Source organism: Erithacus rubecula (genome assembly GCF_903797595.1).
Source record: "Erithacus rubecula genome assembly, chromosome: 19".
NCBI lineage: Eukaryota > Metazoa > Chordata > Aves > Passeriformes > Muscicapidae > Erithacus > Erithacus rubecula.
This window is the reverse complement of record NC_136671.1, coordinates 13,366,089-13,385,116: the sequence shown is the minus strand read 5'-3', so window position 1 is coordinate 13,385,116 and position 19,028 is coordinate 13,366,089. Positions and strand designations below refer to the sequence as shown.

The 19,028-nt window shown below is 47.9% G+C and overlaps 1 protein-coding gene across 2 annotated transcripts in view; it reads right to left on the bottom strand.

The window, feature by feature from the left end:
• Positions 1-15,149, bottom strand: part of MMP17 (matrix metallopeptidase 17) — a 46,044-nt gene extending 30,895 nt beyond the window's left edge. Inside the window, exon 1 of one of the 2 annotated variants that reach the window (XM_079322161.1) lies at positions 14,889-15,149. In XM_079322161.1, coding sequence (XP_079178287.1) covers positions 14,889-15,017 — 129 coding nt within the window. In that variant the 5' untranslated portion in view covers positions 15,018-15,149. Of the gene's footprint in view, positions 1-14,605; positions 14,646-14,888 lie in introns of those variants that run through there. The other variant, XM_079322162.1, reaches the window with a different exon arrangement.
• Positions 15,150-19,028: the final 3,879 nt, after the last annotated feature.

The following is a 19,028-nucleotide window of genomic DNA, read 5'->3' as shown; positions in this document are numbered from 1 at the left end:
AGCTCACACAGAAGACATATTATCTCTTTTAAATATGGCTTCTCCTTGGCAGTGCACAGCCTGTTTTCTATATGTAACACTTCAAGAAGCCAACAAGTGGTTATTTGCAAAATTGATGGTAGGAGATGGATATAATCTATTTTAAACCTCAGCAATATCAGCCAGTTTCATTAATTTTGAACATACGGCCTAATTAATCAAGGCATACAGACTACAAAATGTGAAATACAGTCCTTCCACTCTCTCCACCTGGGAATGGGAATGATTTGGAAAATGCCCAACCAAATCAAATAACAGAGACGAGAGAAAATAATAATAAAGTCAATAGTTTCCAATGCACCAGGGTTTCCAGGGTTTCCCAAGCAGTGATGGTCCCTTATCAGATCTCTGTCTTATGAGTTCCACCTCAGCTTGGCTTTCTGTCATTGCCATGCTCTGGTCTTCCAGTAACGAAGCCCAAGCAAATTGAGAGTGATGTCTTCAGGCTCTGGACCCACTCACTTCTGCCTCTTTTGAAGTGGGACTGGATCCAACCCTTTCTTCCCAGATGCTATGGCTACCTTCTGCCTTTTCCTGCTGCCTTCTGCACAGGCACTGGCAGCATACCATCCACTCTCCAGGAAAACAGGCCCTGTGCTGTTTGGAAAAACTTCACGTTTCACCCTTTACAGGAGAAATAAATCCAGGAAAAGGCATTTTCTTCCACATCAAAATTACAAATTCCTATGATTTACTTGATCTTGTTTGTGAGGTCTTGCTATTTAGTCATTTGAAGACTCTTTATTGCTTCTTTTTTCCTTTTTTTCTTAAACCATTTTCAAACTATTTTTTTTAAATGGTTGAAATCTGTTTTAACAGACAATGAGGAAAAATTATCCATTCCTAGGTAAAACTGCCTGAAGCTGGCTGTGACTTCCATCTTGTGCTAAAGATAGGGCATCACATACTGAATGTGCCTTCCAGTGTAGATCGCTAGGTCGGGTCAGGGACATCAGCAGAGTAAGGCCACGTTGTGCTGGTGTTAGTGAGGGAGCTGCCCACTGGGTCTGAATGCATTGTTTCTGTTTCAGACAGCAACCTCTCTCCTACGGACACCTCTCAGGTGTCTGCACTCGGGGGATTTTCGACAGTGACAAATAAAGCACACACGGGACTGGATTGAGCACTTCCTTGCTTCTGGGACAGGCAGCATCTGCCAGGTGCCAGTGGCTGTGCAAATCCAGGGAAGACTGGATGTGGCAGGAATGCAAACAGGCTGTGAATAAGAAGACGAATGGTTCTGGGGGAAGTACGATGACCTCCCCAGCAGTGTTAGGAAACTTTTCTCAAATGGAAGAAGTCATTAGCTGTTTCTCTGCTCACCTGTCAGGAACATCACCTGCCTGGTGAGAGCTGCTTCATGCAGCCCTAGCAGGGCTGCTTCTACTGGGGTTGAGGCCAGCTCCCTGCTCTGGGTGGCCACTGGTCCAGGCACCCCTGACTCTGCCTCTGCCTTCCTGATGGGCACAGCAAACCAAGCCATGCTAGGAAAAAACACCTGGCTCCTGAAGTAACCCCCAGTGCTCATTCCTCTAGAAAATCATTAGATTTTGCTAAAGGTGGAAGGCTACTGCAAGCCTGTTGCAGTGCATGGGACCTGAGCTTTCTTAAACTCCATGAATAATCAATGCATGTGCATGGGTTTACACAAATATTTAAATACACATTCACTCAGTGCAATTTAATACATTCCACTACATCTCAAAAACGGCATCAAATATTTTCCAGTGCTGCCAGCAGCTCCCCAAAGTCCTGAATTAACAACTCCAGCATAGGGGGCATGGCCCAGCAGGGTGCTAGAGCCCACTCATATGGCGGCCAAGCATTCTAGTGACAGGCTTTTGCCTTGCAATTGCCTTCTTAGAATAAGTGGAAAGGAATTCAAATAATTGCATTCATCACCTGGCAATGAAATGTTACCATCAAGGGTCTTTTCAGGGCAGTCAGCCAGACCTCCTCTCCTCTCTTAGGAAAAATGGCACAGATATCTTAATCAGCCAAAAAGGGTGGAGTGAGAAATAAAGGAGGCTAATCCAAACCCGGGTGTCACCAAGGGATGCTGACACAAAAAATGAACAAATGAGCTCATGCACTGGGCCAACCCACCAAGGTGAGCTTTAAATTTATCATGACTGAATCAAGGTGTCTTCAAGAGAAGACAATTTTCTGTATTATTTCTTAATTGTGAAGAGGAAGCAGCCCCAGGAAGGGCAGCCTGGTGGAGGTGAACTAGAAGTGTGCAGCAGCATCAGGCCACTGCTGAACCTCCTCCTTCAGCGGGGTCATCAGGAGACCCTGCACAAGTGGGAAGGGTCCTCCAGCCATCACTCCACAAACTGAGGCCGTTTTTGGCCCTCCTGTCTGCCCAGAGCTGTCCCTGCAGACAAGGATGGTGCTGGGGAAGCCCCCAAGAGCCTCCCAGCCAGGGCATGTGTTCCATGCCGGGCACCCTCCTTCTCCCTCCCCAGCGCCGGGCTGACACAGCACCAGGGAAATGAAGCAAGTGATTTCTAAAGCTGAGAGAACAGCAGCCATCTGAGCCCTAACAGCTAAGTCACTTAATGACCAAAAGGAATTTTCTAGAGAAGCCAGAGAAATGCAACAGTGAATAGAGAAATAGTAACTGTTCCGATGCATCCAGAGGTTGCTATAAGAGAGAAGCTTTCAGGGAGCTCTGAATATACTGGGTAATGGCCAATCCTGTCTAATTAAGAGATGAAGCAGGAGATAGCGGGAGCAGTGGGAAACAGGAAGGAGCAGGGTGGGCTGGGGCTGAAGTTCAAGGTTTTCTGTGTCACAAAGAGCCAGGACAGCTGCCCATGATGGCAGGAGCAGCCCTCCTGCAGTCCCTCTGCCCAGGCACCTACTGCTGCACCTCTGGGGATGGCAATTACATCACCAAGTGTCCCAGGAGATTTGATATCCTCATTCACAGTGTATCCCCCAGCACAAAATTATCACTGCTCATATGACAAAGTGAAAACACAGGTGACTTCCCCAGGTCACAGCTTCAAAGTTCAGGATGTAAACCTGGCACCCTTGCCCTCACCCTCCCTTTCACATCCACCATCAGCAACAGACACCACCTCTCCTTTCTGCTCTTTCTCACAGGAAAACCATCATCACTCATAATTCAATTTGCGAGTACTTTTGCCCTGTATGGTTTCATATGGTCTACCACATTTCCTAACCTCCTCTACAGGCAGCACTTTCCTTCCTCCTGAAGCTCTTCCAGGTTATTGAACTATTTTGTTAATGCAGCTTGTTTCTCATCAGCTGAGGGCAGAATGCCAGAGACATAATTTATTTTCCATGTTTATTTATGTCAAGAGAACCCTTAAAGGATCTGTTTGCAGTTGCCTCACTGCTCATGCTGAGGTTACTGCCTGCCCTGTTGCACTGCCAGCAAGTCAGGCTTTTGGAAACTGGAGTCCACCAGCTTTCCTCTGTTATTTTGATGGTATGGAAACAACTAATTTCCCTTACGCTTCTTAATTAGGAGCAGATTGGCCCTTTTCACTGGCCAATAGGCCATTATGCCACATGAAAAAAGGTAAGCTGAGAACAAGCAGTGGTTCCTCAGCTGAGCAGCTCTGTTTCGCCAAAGATGGGCCAGTTCTGGTCATCTCCTTTTAGGATGGTTTGACCATATCCTGTCTGGATAATACAACCACAGCAGAAAGTGCTATTGCTCCCACAATGGAGTGTCCCAGGAATAAATTCCCTCTCCAAAACAATTTGGATGGAGACCTGAAGCCCTTGAAAAATGGAGGTATTTGGACTTTCTCAGCAGAGCAATTCCCCCTGCCCTCATCCTCATGGGGAAGCAGCTGGGTCATATTTTACTCCAGCTGCCACTGCCTTAATGACTACAATTTCTCCAGGCTCAGTCATGGCTGCAACAGTCACTTTTTTTTTTTTTTTTTTTTTTCCCTATAAAAAATCTGTGGCAAATTTGCAAACGAAGATGCCCTCCTCTGCACCAGCCCATACTCAGGGCTCCCCACCAGCCCAGCTTCATCACCCACAGATGGCAGTGAGACCCTACACCCTTCCCCAGGTTGTCCAAGCAAACACATCACTCCCAGCTGCTACTTTCAGTTCTTTGGAGCATCCCAGTGTGATGTGCTGGGGATCTGGCTGCCAATTAGTTTACTCTTTAGGGTTCAAGGCTGCCCTGGGGAAGGGGAGCATGCCATATCGATTTTCTCTGGTTGCTGTTCTTGCAATCATCCAGGTAAACATTTGTTATTCTGCAACAGATCCCTGTGGAGGGCCTTCAAGCATCCTACCCACTGCACAGCAGAGCTGGCAATTTTGCCAGAAACTCTGCTTTGAAGGGGTTTGCAATGTTAATTAAATTTCTGCAGTTGTGTCACTTTGCTCCGAATCACATCTGAGCTTCTCTGAGAATGTGAGCTCAGCTCCTTGTCCCCGTTCAAGCCTGACTCTGAATAAGTCTGGCTTCCAACACTGAATTCCCCTCAATACAACATCAGAAATATATTATTATTCCTCCATAAAAGGAAATGAATTCAGGACTGACAGGATTCAGATACAGTATTGGTCTAGATAACCTACAGGCTGAAAAATGATGGCAGAGCTACAAAAGAAAAAGCAGATATCTTTGCCCAAAGAACTGATTCCTCCAAGCACACAAGCAAAACCTAGTATCTGTGGTCACACAGACAAGCACAATGCAGGAGGGACAGCAAGCCACCGCAGGGACTCTTGATAAATTCCACACAAAGTTCCCAGAACTCTGGCTCCTTTTCACCTCTGATGATGCATAGCCCCTTCCTGGGCTGGCACTGGTGACCTACATAGATGGGCTTTTACAGACATTTCTTTCCAGGAAAGCATGAAAGGGAGAGGAGCTGCCAAGTCTGGAAAACACAGGAAGCAAATTGGTTTTAACAGTTAAAAGTTTTCAGACATTTAAAGGGGCAGCTTTCAAAATATATTAATAAATTAAATAGAAACTAAACTTGGAGAAGATAAAGAGAACTTGAACTCGGGAAAGCTGCACGTGGAATGGGGCTCCTGGGCAGCAGAGCCAGATCTACTGTCAGGGCTGTTGTGCAGTGGGAATGGGAGACAGACACGTGGCTCACCAGTGCCCCACAGGGATGGGTAAACAGAACAGAGGTTGGAAAACAGACTGACAATGCTGGGCTGGCCTTTCCTATGCAGCACAGCACCATTTCTGCCAGCTCTTACACAGAAGCTTGGGAGCAAGGCGGGTGGCAGAGTCAGAAGCCACTTGACACTTGCAGGTTTGCAAGAGCTGGTGTTCATCACCACCCTTTGCAGCCAGAGCTGCTGCAAATGGCTCAGAACTGTGAAGGCAAGAGTCAGCACATTGGCCCAGTGGTCCCCTGAGTATATTCACACACTGACATTTTTGGAATATGACCAAAGCAGTGTGATGTCCTCTCAAGCACATCAGCACAGTTGGCTAACAGTGGGTCTGTGCCTGTTTCACAGAGACAGGGAACACCTGGCAGGCTCACGCTTGTTCAAGAAGAAAGTCCATACTGCTGTTGATAAAGGTCTTTGCTATGGGGAAAATGGGAATTACCTCAGAACGACAGCAAGGAGGTGCAGAGGCACAAACGTGTGCACAGGGTGCAGAATTTGAGCCCCTGCCCCCAGGCTCAGTTAACAGCATCTCCCCAGCGTCAGTACCATTGACAGCAATGACAAAGGCTCTGGGGATGCAGGTGGAGGGGGCACGGTGCAGCCCTGGGGGAGCACCCAGCACTTCTCCCTGCTCCCAGCCCAGCACCAGCGTATTTTCTTCGACATTTTCCCAGTTTCCACAAGAGGGCATTGGCACTACACTGACAGGAGCTCTGGCAGCCGGGGCCGGGGTCGTGCCCAGGGTTCTTCCTGCAGAAGGAAAGTTGATGCACAACTCCCAGAAGATCTTGACTCTGGAGCCGTGACTCACCACGACGTTTGTCATTGCAGAAATAAACTCATATTTCTCAAAAAAGCAATTTTCTGGAATGGTTCTGCCAATACCAAAGAGCTGCAGGGAGGGGAGCAGGCGCTCCTCGGGGATTGTGGAGGAGCTCCTGCTGGCACCTGTTTTCTCCAACCTCCACATCCCCATGCACAGACCAGGCACAGAGCATGAACCCTCAGCAGCTGCTCCTCTAGGGAAAGAGCTTTGTCTGAAGGGTGTGCTGTGCTCCTGGCAAACCCTGATGCATGGAAAGACTTTGATTGGAAGAGATAAACCAGTGAAAATAACCCCCTGTTCCCTCCCCACCAGTAATAAAAATGTGAATGAGAAACACACAAAAGCCACCCAGATCCAGTCTGGATTGGATATCCTTTACAAAGCAAAGTTCTGACTCTCAGACCTGGACCTTAGACCTCAGGTCACCTTTCAGAGAGTGATGAAGTTGCTTGGTCAGAAACTGCACCTCATGCCACAGAACCTGGTAGATCAGACACTTGATGCTCTGGTACTTAGGCAGAGAAAGAAAATTTCAGTATCTTCTTGAGTGAGTTTTTAAACCAGGTGAGCATGTAGAAGACTCCTAAATCATTGTTAGCCTCTTCACTGCCCATACCAGGACACTGGAGCATGACAGTAGATTTCCTCTAGATTATCTTGATCTTTCTGGACACTGAGTGTGTACCAAAGCACAAGGTGTATCAGAAATGCCCAAACAGCAACAGATTGTTTGTCTGACAAGCCTGCCATTCTGCCATGAAATGTGACGTGCATCCCACCTGGGAAGAAGGACTGGATTGCTGTACACTTTAATGCCAGGCAAGATTCCTCATTTTGGAGTCTCATTGATCTGACCTGGAGCATACATTGCTGCAGCATTAAAAAAAAAAAGTGGCAAAAATCACAAAGCACCTACTTCTCTTTAGCTGTGCCTTTATATAAAGCATGTTACCATTTCATCTGGGAGGAATTTCCCTTCTGTGAACCCAATTTCCTCTCACTTTTGAACAAAATGCATCTCTGACATGAAAGATCAAAGGTAGAGACAGCATGGCTCAGTACAGAGCAATGGAGAATTTGCCAAGTAGCATCAAAATGGAGAACAAACAAGAAAAACAAAAGACAGCTTAATGCAGAGAATTTATCAAAAGAGAAAAATGCTTCTTGACCATCATCACAAATTGTCCTGCTGTGGCAGATGTGCCAGAGGGATTCTGTGAGCATGACAGAGGGACAGAAATGACAAAGTAAACACAAGGAACAAGATGGGAACAAGCCGAAGGGTTGGTGGGAGCTCCCATGCTCCCCACCACAAGCCTTGTCAAAGACACAGCCTTGACCAAGCACCAGCCAGGACATGACAAATGTGGAATGAATGTAGTATCTCCAGGAGATAGCATGTGATGGACTCAGGAGAAACATGAGAGACTGCTGTTTGTTTCTTGCTTGGTGATAAATAAGACCTGACACACTTTCCCAAAGACCAAATCCATCAACTCCAGTGCCGCAGGTAATTAGATCTGGAGCTATGGTGGGATTGTCTCTAGCAGCCATCACTTTGCTCCTTGTGCTTTCGTTGGGATCCTGTAACTAAACTTCTCAGTAGCTACAGAAAGACAAAAGGAGCATTTGCTTGTGTTACACCTTTAATCCTAGCAGTCATCCAGGTTTTTGGTAATCATAGCTGTGGAGGAGCCCAGCAGAGTCACCCAACAGCTCAGCAAAGTCATGGCTTCCATTTCTAGGAAAACATGAGAATCTGTCTCCTGATATGTACTTCAACCACACTATCAAGACTAGCACTTCTGCATGACAGCATCTCACTATCAGAGAAAAGCAAATCTTCATGAAGGGCTGACTGATATGTAGATAGTCAAGAACAAACACAATAGCCTAGAATTTGCAGTATTTTGGAAAGTCTACAGCTACCAATTGAGTGGATGCTTCCTCAGAAGAGTGTTTCCAGGTTTTCCTCTCAAAAGAGAACCTGTGGGAACCCTTTCCTCACACAATGGTATTTTTCATCTTTTTATCCCATTTAGGTCCCCTCCAGGGTTCAGCAGCTTCCTTGCTCCCAACAGCATCCTCAGATCTGCTTCCTCAGCCTTTGGGCAATGAAATTCCCCAAGTCTGCAAACAGCTCCTGAAGTTTCCTTTTGATCTCTCAATAGTCTACCATCTCCAGCCAAAAACCTTTGGTGGAAAGTGAAAAAGTCCAGAGCCAGGTGGTTTTGGATGTGAGCCCTATGGAAGCTCCGTGGGGTTTAAGTGCCCCCACCTTGGTGTATGACAGGTAACTGCCACAAACAAAGACAAACCCGTGGATGAAGCAATCCACTTATCTCCCACTTCTGTTTTGGATGAGGAAGACTTTTGTCCTGTATCTTTAAAGAAGGATGTGTGTATTAGGCTGTGTAGAACACACTTGGATTTCAGAGCAAACCCAGGATGCAACCAGTGCTGTTGGACGATCTTCGGCACCTGGGAGCTGAACCAGACATGCCAGTTGGGGTTTGTTAAATGACAAGACAATATAATCTAGACATGTACACCACCTTCAAGCAAGGGCCCTGTGACACAGATAAAATTGCTTTTGTTCACTCCAAAGATCAATATTGGCAGGATGAAATAATTATGTGAGCCGGTGTGAAGAACTCTGCTTGACCACTGACCATCAGAAACAGGCAGAAACTCCCTCTTGTAAAAACAAAAAGATCCTGAATATACTGCTACTTCCCAAGTCACTGTATTTGGACTGCGCTCACCAGGAGCTGTAGATCATCTCTAGATTTCTGGAAGAAAAATTTTCTGCATACATGGTGTATTCTGATGCAGGAAGTTCCTCCGATTTAATCAGGTTATTTTCCATTACATCATCACGGCTAATTAAAAAGCCAGAATCCTGTCTGAAGACCGCGCTCCTTGGTGAATGTCGGCATTTACTCCATGTCAGACCTTCCCTCAGAGCAAGCCCATTGTGAAAGGCAGTTTCTAATTCTCATCTAACTCTAGTCCTTCAGCAGCTCCTTCCCCTCACCCCTGCATGTCTGCTTTGTTTTGCACTGGATTTAACTTTGCATATGTGGTTTGGTGTTTTAATATAACATCAAATCTCTTAATTCTCTGACCCAGAAAACAGAGACAATCCTCATAAAAATCTGGGACGAAGAAGATGAAGCTGGCACGTGTGCAGCAGCAAGAGATTCCAGAACTCCCAAATCTACCCATTTAAAGTGATTTTGATTAAAGAAAGAATTTTGAAAACTATTGCTGTCTGATCTCAGGTTATTTTGAAAGCAAATCCTAAGCTTCTAAGTGATGCTCTAGTAGGAGCAAGATGCTTGTAAAAGTCACCAAGTGGTGGCCTGTGTTCATCATCACTGAGAGGTGATGGCTTTTTCCTTTCATGTCGTCACCTCCACAGGGCCAGCCAGGACACAAGATCCACACAGGATACACAGTTGCTCCCACAGCATCCAGAAATAAAGGTTCCCTCAACCACTGCATGACCTTTCACAGAGCCACAGAGCACCATTCCTGCACCAGTTTTGCCAATGAGTAAAGTATAAGAAATTAGTGCATGGCCCAAATGATGAGTCACAGTGAGCAGCCGCTGGCAGTTCTGAGCCTGTCAGGACAAACAGGGTGTCATAGTCAGCCGAGTCCTCCAGTCTCATGACCACATCACCCACATCACCCCTCATCCTCTGCAGCACACACAGTCCCACACACCCAGTACCAGTCCAGGAGCCAACACGGATGGGGGCATACTGCACTTGGTGTTACCTCTTTGTGTTACTTTTAATTTGATGAGAAAGAATAACAAAATAACCAGGCTGAGTCACGTAGGCAGCAATCTGCCTTTGCCCCTGGAGATTTTAGGGGCAAAAGGAAAGGACGGAGGTACAGTCCCACTACATGCTGCACCCAGAGAACACGGGGCCGGCTAGCCAGGAACTTCTACCCCCAGCACAGCACCAAGGATGAAGAGTGTGGCCAGTGCAGGACCTTACTGCTCTATCCCCAGCACCAACTGTGGGGAAGTCCCTGGTGACAGCAGGGTTTCACCCACTGGCTCTGAACATTTCCCCAAGACAGAATTTCAGTAAAGCGAGTAATTTGGCTTGACTACCCTAGCTAGTTCCCACGGCTGGGACCACAATAGCAGCCAAGTCTGGGAGGAAATTTCATTACTGTACACTGAGGTCTCAAATCTGAAAAGGAAGGAGCGGTTCACACCAACCAGGGCTTTAATACCAGATTAAACACTTTCACAGCAGCCTGGCTGTTTGAAAGCTTCCTGACAGCCTTTTGTCAATTTAGTTTGCATTGTACTTTGGCTTCAAGAAGTACTTTAAAATGTAACCAACTTTATTTTATTTATTTATTTATTTAAAATATGGTAGCTTTGCTTTCTTAAAAGGAATTAATGGACCTCGGATGGGCACTGCTCCATATGGGAAGGCATGGCAGAGGGGACAAGAAAAGCTCCTGTCTCCAATACTGTTTAGGGAATCTATTAAGAATTCTGTCCATAAAGACTCACCATTTTAGAAGTCTGAATGAAGCTCCACCTGGAATTATCAATTTTTAATTTCCCCATTAGCAGAAGAAGCACGGTACTTTCTCCTGGTACAGGGAACAGCCTACATTCGTACAAGGATTTGACTTTAAGAGGCTGATTACCCCAAGCCTTGAACCAGGAGCTGACATGTCTCAGGGACATGCTCTGCTGTGTACTTAAAAGCAGAAGTTTAGGGAGTTCTTGGCTGACTCTGGGTACGTGGGAGCAGGAAGGCAGCTGGACCAGGATGTGAAACATGGGCAGCCAGCAGCAATGGCATCAGGATGGTCCTACCCTACTCAGGGCTGGGAAAGCACCCCAGAAACAGCAAGGATGAGCCTGGGCCAGCTTCTACTCTGAGATTTAGCACTTGGGAGATGCAGGGCACACACTCATAGGAAACTGCTGTTCCTCCTGTCCCTCTGCTCCCTGATGTGGGGGCACAGAGGAACCTCTGTCTCTCCCCCGGTCCACCACAGGCAGCCAGGAGGAAGGGAGGGCAGCTGGGAGGGGCGCACAGCCTTGGAGGGCTCTGTGCCACTTCACTCTGCCCACAAATGCATCCTTGTCATTCAAATGAGAAGTGGCCATAAAGAGGAGGGCTCTGCCCCAAACAAAGAGGCACTTGGGATAACGGTCTCCACCGACGAATGCAAATGCCTCCAACCCTAGAGAGCAACTTCTCTGGGAACAACACAGACAGGGCTTTGTAAGCAGAAGGCTGTGCATACGCAAGCCCCCAGGAATGCCCAGCAATGCCCAGCTGGAGAAATGCCTTGGGGGCATACATAGACCTTTCCTCTCACCCCCTCCACAAAGTCAAAAAAAGTGACTCAGAGTCTTCCTGTTTTCACCCACACTCTTGTAACCAAACTAAAACTTTCCTGGCACTCCTACATCCCTCAGTCACTGATGCCAGAGCCCACGTCCACACAGGATGAGCTCAGTGATGTCACCACCACCACCCCACTGTGGACTCCTGCCTGGCAACCGCTGTGCCAGGGAAAGCAACTCCCTATGGCAAAGTATCTCCCTTGGGGCCAAACTTGTCCAGCCTCAGGCATCAGTCTGTGGGGAATTGCTTGGGTCCCCACACAGGGCATCATTCATCAGGCAGCTTGGCTGAGGCAGCTCCTTCCTCACCATTTCAAAGACTCTATAAAAGCTTCCCTGACTAATAGTGGTATGCTCAGCAGTCTTCATTGTCTTATCACTCTCATACCTTTTCTCTGTACTCTTCCCACAGACAGCTCCACACAGCATTGACTACTCTCCTTCTGTCTCACTCCTCCTCCTGCACGACCAGATAACTCCATTCTGTTTCTCACACGACTGCCTAACCCTGCTGCTCCCTCTCACGACATCTTACCTTGTCTGTCCCTTGCATGACCCTTCCTCCTCACAACACGGCCGGCAGACTCCAACTCCAACTAACTCTTTACCACCTAATCCAGTCTTTTATAACACCCATCCTCATAGGGCAGGCAAGGCTATTGCATGCTTTGGTTATTAGTACAGCTGTACATGGGGGGAGATTGCCTTCAGCACTATCCTTACAAACCATCCACATCAGTCCATTTCCAAGCCCCAGGTTTTGCCCTGCGTAGCAATATCCCCACAACAGCAGCAATACAGCCCAGAGGGCAGGAGCTGCCTGCATGAACAGCTGGCTCCCTTACAGACCAGCCAGTCTCCGGTCAACACCTTTGGTGCTCAAACTCAACAGGCTATTCTGAAAAGCACAGCTTGAAGGTGGAGCTCCCCTCAGACCTGGTACAAAGCCCAGTGAAATGAGAGCTCACATTACTAAGTTACTATTAGTGTATAGGAAGTTTTTGCTGCCTGCACACCTGAGATGTCTGAGCTCAACAGCCATAAAAAGATGCAATTTGTGAATTCTGTGGTGAAGAGGAGTTGGGGGTTTACTGTAAAGGCAGCAGAGCAAAATGCTCACAAAAGTCACAAATCTCAAAAGTGGCACACTAAAATTCAGTTGAATCACTCAAGCTCTGTTCCATCTGCTATTTTATGTTCTCTTTGTCAGGGCAGCTAATAGAGAACAATAAAAACCTTAATAATTAAGTTAGATTTATAAACTGGGCAGGATATTCCACTAGCAATGAAATATGGAGAATCATTCCATGTTATATTGCTTTGGGCAGCATGCTAACGAGAACTGCCTTTGAATTATAGCCCTTTTTCATTTTGCTGAACTTTAATTTGGCCCAGCACCACTGTTTCATTTAAAACAAACTTCAAGCAGGAGTGGAGCAGAGGACAGAACTCAGAGGCACAGTCCAGCTCAGCACTGAAAACCTCTAGGTTGCAAGGGGTGAGCATTTAGAATATAAAGCCCTGTGCTCTGTCTACTGAAGAGAATTTCTGGGTATGATTTTCCAAGGTTAGCAGAGCTTTCTATTGCCATGGTGTCATGCTTCCTAGATTTCAAGTATTTGATTAAAATGCCTCACAGATCTTTAATTTCATAGTTGCCTCCTAAAGTGGGTGTCAAATAATTCCTGAGGCTCTCACTTCCCAGACAGTGGTAGTTTTCTAACAAAACCTCTGAAAATATCTGGTTTCTATGCTCCCTGCTGCACTGTAGAGGGCATAAGCATAAACCTGATTTACAATCAACACCATTGGAAACCCACCAATGCTGTCTCAAACTGGAGAGATTCTTTGCCCCAGCAAGCACATCCACAGGAGGGAGACAGCACCCTGACACCAATCATACATCCCAAATGTTGGATTCCCAGTCTAAATAAGTCTTGGTTTAATGTAAGTGATTTCTCCTGTAGTTGACTTCTGCTTTTTTGCCATCATCTCCAGCACCTTCAGCTTTGCCAGACAGCCCCAGCTCTTCAGCAGGGTTTGGAGAGAGCTCAAATCTACTCCAGGATTAAAAAAGGTACCTTAATGCCTGAAAGTTGTCATCAGTAACTAAAAAGCCCCTCAAATATTAACATTTACCCTGTAAAAGCTGAGTGCAGCATATTCGGTTGCAAGGGTAAAAGCAGGTCAAAGACAAAGTTTGAGTTAAATTGATTGGGACAGAATACATCAATTTGTGTGCTGTTTGCATGAAATATTAATTTCAGCTTTAACATCTGGTTACTGAGGAAAGTGAATGCACCATAATGATGCAGGTATACTTTATATTCACCACATTTTCTATTCTCCTAGGAACAGATGGGGAACGATAGGCTTTGTCCTCCCTGGCAGGTGTGGAGCTGGAGCCTGTGAGCCGAAGCACATGCCTGAAGCCGGAGCCTGGGCGGTGGAGGCGGCTCCTGGTGCGCTGCTCTGAGCGAGCCCTGCTCGTTAGATAACCCTGCCCTGTGCTGCAAACGTTCCCTCCCTTCCTCCTGCCTTCACAGCACTGGGAGCATTTTGAAATTCACTGAATTTCAGAGAATTTCTCCCAGCTGGGGGGTCCAGCCCCAGGACTGCCCGCCCACATCCAGCCACGGCTGGCTTTCTGACACCCAGGTTAGATAGTCATGGGGCATCTCTGAGCTACAGCTGGTATTAAGCTACAAGAAACTTTTCCTCCTCCAGGAGAAAACCCTTAATTTCTTCCCTCTCAGAGGGCTGAAGCTGCATAGGATGCATAGGATGCTTGCGCTGTGCAGACCCCCCAACGAAGCCAACCCTCCACCTGCTGCCGGCACAAAGCATCCTTCATCATATCCCCGCGGCATGTCTCAGTCCTAGCGGATCGCTCTGACTCCAAACGAGCCGTTTCACCCTGCTTGCTGCTGGAGTTTGTGTGGCTCCATGACGGGCAGGGAGCCCTCGAGACAGGCCAGCCCTTTCCCAGCGCCACAGAAATAAGCATCCATGTGTGAAAGCTGGTGAGGCCATCACCCCATGATGCCGGGCTGCGGGGCGGTTGGATCACCAGGCTCGGGTGCAGGAGAGACACCGTGCACTGGGTGCGATTGGATGCACCGGATGCTGGGGAGGGGGACTCTGCCTTCCAAAGGGCTCGGTGCAGAGGGGGGCATTGGGTGCTGGGGGGATAAACAGACCCTTCCGTCTGCGCGGGGAGACACCAGTTGGAATGACCGGCACCACTAAATAATGCTGGAGGGGACACTGGCTGTTAAAGGGCCCGATCAGCTGGAGCAGGACGGAGGGCACAGGCGGCAAAGGGGGTACCGGGCAGCGGGGCGCGCCAGGGACCGTTTCCAGCCGCCGAAGCCCGCCCAACGGCGCGTGGGCCGGCGATGCCCGAAGGTGGGGGAGTACCCGGCGAGGAGGGTGGCGGGGGAGGGAGGAGCGGAGAGGAGCGGGGAACCGCGGGTAACTCACAACTCCCCGGGTGATGTCCTCCGCCGCGGGGGTCGGCGCCGCGGGTACTTCTTGCCACGCCAGCCACAGAGCGAGCACGAGGAGCATCTCCCGGCGGCGGGCGCGGTGCCGGGCGGCGGGGCTCAGCATCCCCCCGCTTTCGGCGGCGCCCGGCCCCGGCCCCGTGATGGGCTCCGCCGGGCTCCGCGCCGCATCCGCGGTCCCGCCCCGGGCTGCGGCCGCCGCCGGGGAGAGAAGGAGGCAGGGAAGGAGGAAGAGAGGCGGGGGGCTCCACTCCGTTCCGCGCTGCTCCGCCGAGGATGGAGGATGAAGGGCTCCGCTCCGCCCCACCGGGGAGGGAGGCTGGGGGAACTCCTCTCTGCGCTGCCGGGGAGGCTCCGCCGCCGGCTGCGCCTTCACATCGCCCCGCTCCCGCAGCCTGCGGAGCGGCAAAGCTGCCGCGGGCGCCGGCACGGAGCGGAGAGCGGCTCGGCAGCGGCAGCTGCTGCCCATGCACCCCTCTGCGGCCGGCGGGGGAGGAGGAGGGGGAGGAGGAGGAGGAGTAAGGGATGCTGGTGAGGGAGGCTGTGTCAGGTGGGCGGGGGGGCTCCAAGGCGCTCTGGCCGCGGCGCAGCGCCCAGCACCGAGAGCGAGCCCGGCCCGCTCTCCCTGCGCTGCGCGGGCAGGAGCGGGCTCAGTCCCCTCCCGTTTGGGTATCCGTGTCTAACTGAAATCCCACTGGGCTCCGACACGATTTTTTTCTAAGCATCAACATTTCTGTAAGTACGAGCTTCGTCTCCGAGTTTTTAAGGAGCTATGGAAAAGACCACGTAGTTGCGGCATCCTCGACCCCGTCTCAGCGAGACAAATGTCTGGCTTGTCCCCATAAACAGCATAATTGGATCCTTTGGCTTCTACGGCGTATCCTCCTTCGAGAGCTGTGAATCTGCCACATACTTCGACAGGCCAGATGGCCTGACAGCTCCAGTTCCTCCTAGTTCAAGATGAACATCTTCTTCCTACCCAGCATCTGCCTTCCCCAGTTCCTACTGGCTTGTTAATACACTCAACAGCTTTGCAAATTATTTTTAAATTTGTTTTTTTGGGGGGGGGTTTTCTAATAAAATTGGAGTTTCTATTTTAAGAAAATTGCTTCTAGGTGATACTCAGGCATAATTGTAGTGGTCACTTATATGACATCTTCTGCACAAATAGATTAATACAACAACGAGCTGTAGTTGTTTCTGGAGATATTTTTTTTATCAGACAGGACTGGTGAAAACCAGTGGATAGAGGAAGAAATCTTTGTCCAAGAGAAATTGGTTAAAGAGTATTGGCAGACAAACCTGTGGGTGAGTTTGCTCCAGCACCAGAGAAATCAGAGGGGAAACACCTAAATTACAGGGCTCAGAGCCTCACCAACAACTGTTTAGATTACAACTGTTGCAGCCGTTGTAATCAAGAGCTGTTATCTCAAGAGCTTTGCTCCATATTTAAACAAAGTACAGCTTCTTAAACAGACCAGCAAAACTCAGCCTCTGATTCCACAAGTGCAGAGAGAGGGTTTCCAAATGGCAGGGCTGACAGGTCCCACTCACCGTGTCACCAAAACTGCGGGAAAAACAAAAACTCTCCAACAATATTTTTAGTATTAGAGAATTAAGGCGTTACTTTCGTCTGGCCAGGATGTGCAAAAGAAATAATTTCATTCATACATTGCCCAGGTTGTGAAGAGAAAATAATTCCATCACATGTGATCTTTACTAGTTTTTTCACATACTTATATAGTCAAAATCCAGTTAAATTAATTTGTTCTATGTCCATTGGTTCCAAGTTACACAGTTCTTAGTATTTAGTTTCCTACTGGTTATTGATCGCTTTATTTTCAGTGTCAATTAGGTTCTCTTTCTTCCTTCTCTTACCTCTCTTTGCCCAGAGCCGGTGTCTCCGGTCATGCCAGGAGTGATGTTTGGAGTTGAGGTTCGTTTATGGTTCGTTAATGGCTCGTTATCTTCTGTGCATCTTCTGTGCTATTCTCAATCTTGTTGAGATGTCAATGTTAAGGTCATCAGGCTTCGAATGATGAAACAGTCCTTTGAAAAGAAGCTTCAGTTTCTTTTCCCCCGGGCAAAGGCAAACAAAACCCTTGATTAAAATTATATAAAAAATGCTAACTTGTTATCATTTGCAACATCAATTTAAATTCACCGTGGTGGGATGGCCACTTTGCCACAAAGACCGTGTCTCTAGGGAATGGTTCTCCGTTTGTGTACCTCGCCCTCAGTCTACAGGACAGCCTGTGCATCGCTTACTGCCCTCTGCCCTCATCCCGCAGCTGCCACTGCTCTCGAGGGAGAGCTCTTTCTCACTTCCAATAATCGTTACACTAAACCCGACAGGACAAGGACTGTTATTTGCTGTATTCCCGACTCCTCTTCTCTGAGCAGAAAGCAGCACCCTCGACCACCCCTCAACTTTTTCCAGGTTTTCCGACAGAGAAACGGTCTTCCAGGCAGTCAAGCCAGTCTGAGATTGCTTAGCAACATAACATGTAGTAATTTCCTGCTAAGCAGCTCTGGAATCTCTTCTTATTAGGAATAATTTCTTTTGACAGCTGACATCACCGTGGGCAGATTAGAGCCATCCTCGGGAGAAAGGCAGAGGGAATAGAGCAGAGCAGGGCTGGGAGGAGTGCACAGCAGCATCTCAGAATCCCTGAGTTTGGGACAAACCTGCTGCCTTCCCCATGGCATGAGCAGCTTCTGTGCTGGCACTCATGGCAGGGTGAAAACTGACTGCACAAGCTAGCTGACAAGTCATGGGCTTGAGGTTATCACTTATGACAAAGGCTTCAGCAGCACCTTTAAATGCTTTCCAGGGAATTTGGGTCCTCTGAGAACCACTCAGCGCAAAGTCAGCACGCTCTGCCCCTCTGCAGGGCACAGTTTGTCTGGCGGACAGGCCCTTGTGCTGGGCAGCCTGGAGCTCCAGGGCTTGTCCCTGTCCCAAATCCACAGTGCCTCCTCTCCTGTGCTGGCCACATGGGGCTGTAGCAGCAAAGTTACCCCAGCTGCCTGCCTTGCAGTTCTGAAAGGCTCCGCACAATCCACACTGACCTTTCATCTTATTTTTCAAAAATGGGCAATGAAGAATAAACATTCATCATGGGCAGCCGCTGAGCTGATGGACCAGAGGTAAAGACTTGAGCCTGCTCCAGCTGGAAGAGTTTTGCTCTTAACTTCTAAAGGTCAAGATTTTAGGGCACATGCTACGATTTTATATTGCCCTCCTAGGTCATCCTCTCCCAGCAGCACATCAGGGACAAAAATCTTCACAGTGCCTATCAGAGCAGGTGTTTTAAGCAGTGTGATAGCAGGCCACGCAGAAGATGCTGGTCCATGTCAAATGCGTTTTAATCTTTTTAGATTCTCTCCTGTGGCATTAAATGCAAGAGCATACCCATTTTCACCAAATGTAGAATGTGATAAACATGCATACTGAAAGGTAATATTATTTCCATAGTTGCTTCTCACCCCACAAAAGTCTCAGTGTTTTTAGGGGGCCAAATGTCACTGAATTTCCCAGACTGTGACCTCTGGAGATCTCAATGCCCTGTTTCCCCACCTGCTCAGGTATTAGTTATTAGCACCTGTGCTGTGTCAGCACCTCAATCTGTCTTGCACCACAAGAACCTGCAATGTGAATGATTACTTATGAATCCATTACTGGATGAATACTTACTTTGTCCATATTCTTTTTAAAGTAATTTCCAACATAAATATATATATATATATATGAACATTTTTAGTAAGCACTTACAAGAGACAAGATGGCAAATTTCTGCTATAAATTACAAGACCAAAAAAGTCCATATCCATGCCAGGTGCAAAGAGCAGGGAGACCATCTTCAATAGTTAAATTTTATTGCCTGAGTTTTCCTCCTTTAATAAAACACTGCTAGACCATCAAGACCCAAAGAAATATCAGAGATGCTTAAATCCTGTATTTGAATATATATAGTATAGATACTCAAATTTAAGCATATGAGTAATCACACCAACTTCACTTTACCATAATGAGTGAAATAAAAAAGCAGCTCTCCCTAAGAAAGTGGAAGCTGTCCTCAAAATAATGAAGCAGACTGTGTGGATGCCACCAGCT